At 40.0% G+C, this 1802-nt stretch overlaps 1 protein-coding gene across 1 annotated transcript in view; it reads left to right on the top strand.

The window, feature by feature from the left end:
• Positions 1-856: 856 nt before the first annotated feature.
• The window catches only part of LOC143023833 (uncharacterized), a 27781-nt gene continuing 26835 nt past the window's right edge, over positions 857-1802 (top strand). Inside the window, exon 1 of the mRNA XM_076182466.1 lies at positions 857-868. Coding sequence (XP_076038581.1) covers positions 857-868 — 12 coding nt within the window. The remainder of the gene's footprint in view (positions 869-1802) is intronic.

Genomic DNA, 1802 nt, shown 5'->3' on the forward strand with positions numbered 1-1802 from the left:
GAAGCCCACGGCATAACACTAGCAAGAGAGACACTAGAGAAAAACACCGAGATTTTGGATTTATGTACTGACGATAGACGCCTCCCAATTTTAGAAGCGTTGTAACATTAAAGAGTTGAGCCCAAACCTAAATGTACAAGCAGAAAGACCTTAGAGCCCTTCCAAGCATGAGACAAACCGTTACAAATACAAACATGAGACATAACACCAAAAACGCCAATACGAGACAAAACACCACTCGTCCAACTACGAGACAAAACGCTATAACCATAAGCATGCCACATTCCGCCACAACACAAACCCGGAGGCTCCCTAGCGCACGTGACATTTCGTCCCTGCCCGTAATACCAGGTGACCTCCCCCAGTGATTAGCAAGTATAGAAACTCTAGTATAAAACTTAGATCTTTACTAGAATCTTCGGATTAATTCTTATCCCTATAGCTACTGAAGAAGGGTCTTGAACCCGAAATCGCGATCTAGCTAATATGACTACATACAGCCAAGTCATAAATTTCCTTCCCAAGGAAAACAAATCCTTAATAAGGTATATGGAAAATACCTTTAAGAAAATTATTAATGCACAACTAGCCATCACTTTTAATGAAACATATATATATATAACATATATATATAATATATATATATATATATATACTGTATATATACTGTATATACACCAGTCTCTATCTGTCATTCTATCTCCCTGACTATATATCTGTCTAGCAGTCTATCTATATCTACGTAACTATCTATCACTGTAACTGTGATTCTGTTCCTCACTCTAATCTTCCTCTGTCTCTAAACAAACCATAGATGTGGTACGGAAAAAAGTAGGTCTTTGAATCTGCCTACCATATGTTAGCAGAGGTAAGAACAGTTACTTGATTCAGTCCGATTTTTTTTAATCTACAGGAAGTATTATAAAATAGTAATTTAGAAAGCATCTGTAAATTAATTCCAAAAGTAAATCGCCTTTCCTTAGCCAGAATAAGGTAATTCAAGTGTGCCACCAAGGTACAAGTTGATAAGAATCCCGATATAAGCCTACGTAAGATAAATGGACTTAGACTGACGGTACAAAAAAAAAATTATATATTTGTCTGAGTCGCAGCACTGAATACAAAACAAGACGACCTCCCTCAATACAGTAACGCTTTTAAAAGACTTCTTTGTAACGAACTCCAGGCGATTGTGTTCGGTTAAAGAGCCGATCCTCTACTTGAACGGGTGTACTCTCTGATTTACACTCACACGGGGGTTAGCGTCGTGGTGAACAAAATCGACTGGTGACAGGAACTATGCCTCGCGTCACCGCTTTGAAAGGTTTAATACAAATCTGCTCGGCTTGGCAACAAAATGAGGATCCTGCAGACCTGCGCTTGGCAGCCTAAGAGGAACTGCCAAAGGAGAAACAAATGTACACTTTGGGAATATAATTTCTTGAAAAGTTTTATTCACGCGCGTTGGCTTCAAAGCTGCAGGAAGCCGGATGAGGCATAAATCTCTCCCAGGCCATCATCCAGTGGCAGCCTGGGGCAACAAACGTAAACAAAAGGCTCTGTTCATTCTAGTATAACGTCAATCTGCAACAACGTAATACTATGACGTCGTACTATATCATTACCATGTGAGTTCCCATCTACTACCCCCGTTCATAGAACAAATCTCTATCGCGACTGTGTCTTGCTGCATCGTTTCCGATCCGAACAATGTTGCGGGTGACAGGGATGCCCTTCTTTCTTAAAGAGTTAAGATGAATAGGGACAACAAATCGGTATTGAATAGGCGTGGGATGGGTACA

The sequence above is a fragment of the Oratosquilla oratoria genome, unplaced genomic scaffold, assembly GCF_046742065.1.
Source record: "Oratosquilla oratoria isolate Oo_2021 unplaced genomic scaffold, ASM4674206v1 SCAFFOLD65, whole genome shotgun sequence".
NCBI lineage: Eukaryota > Metazoa > Arthropoda > Malacostraca > Stomatopoda > Squillidae > Oratosquilla > Oratosquilla oratoria.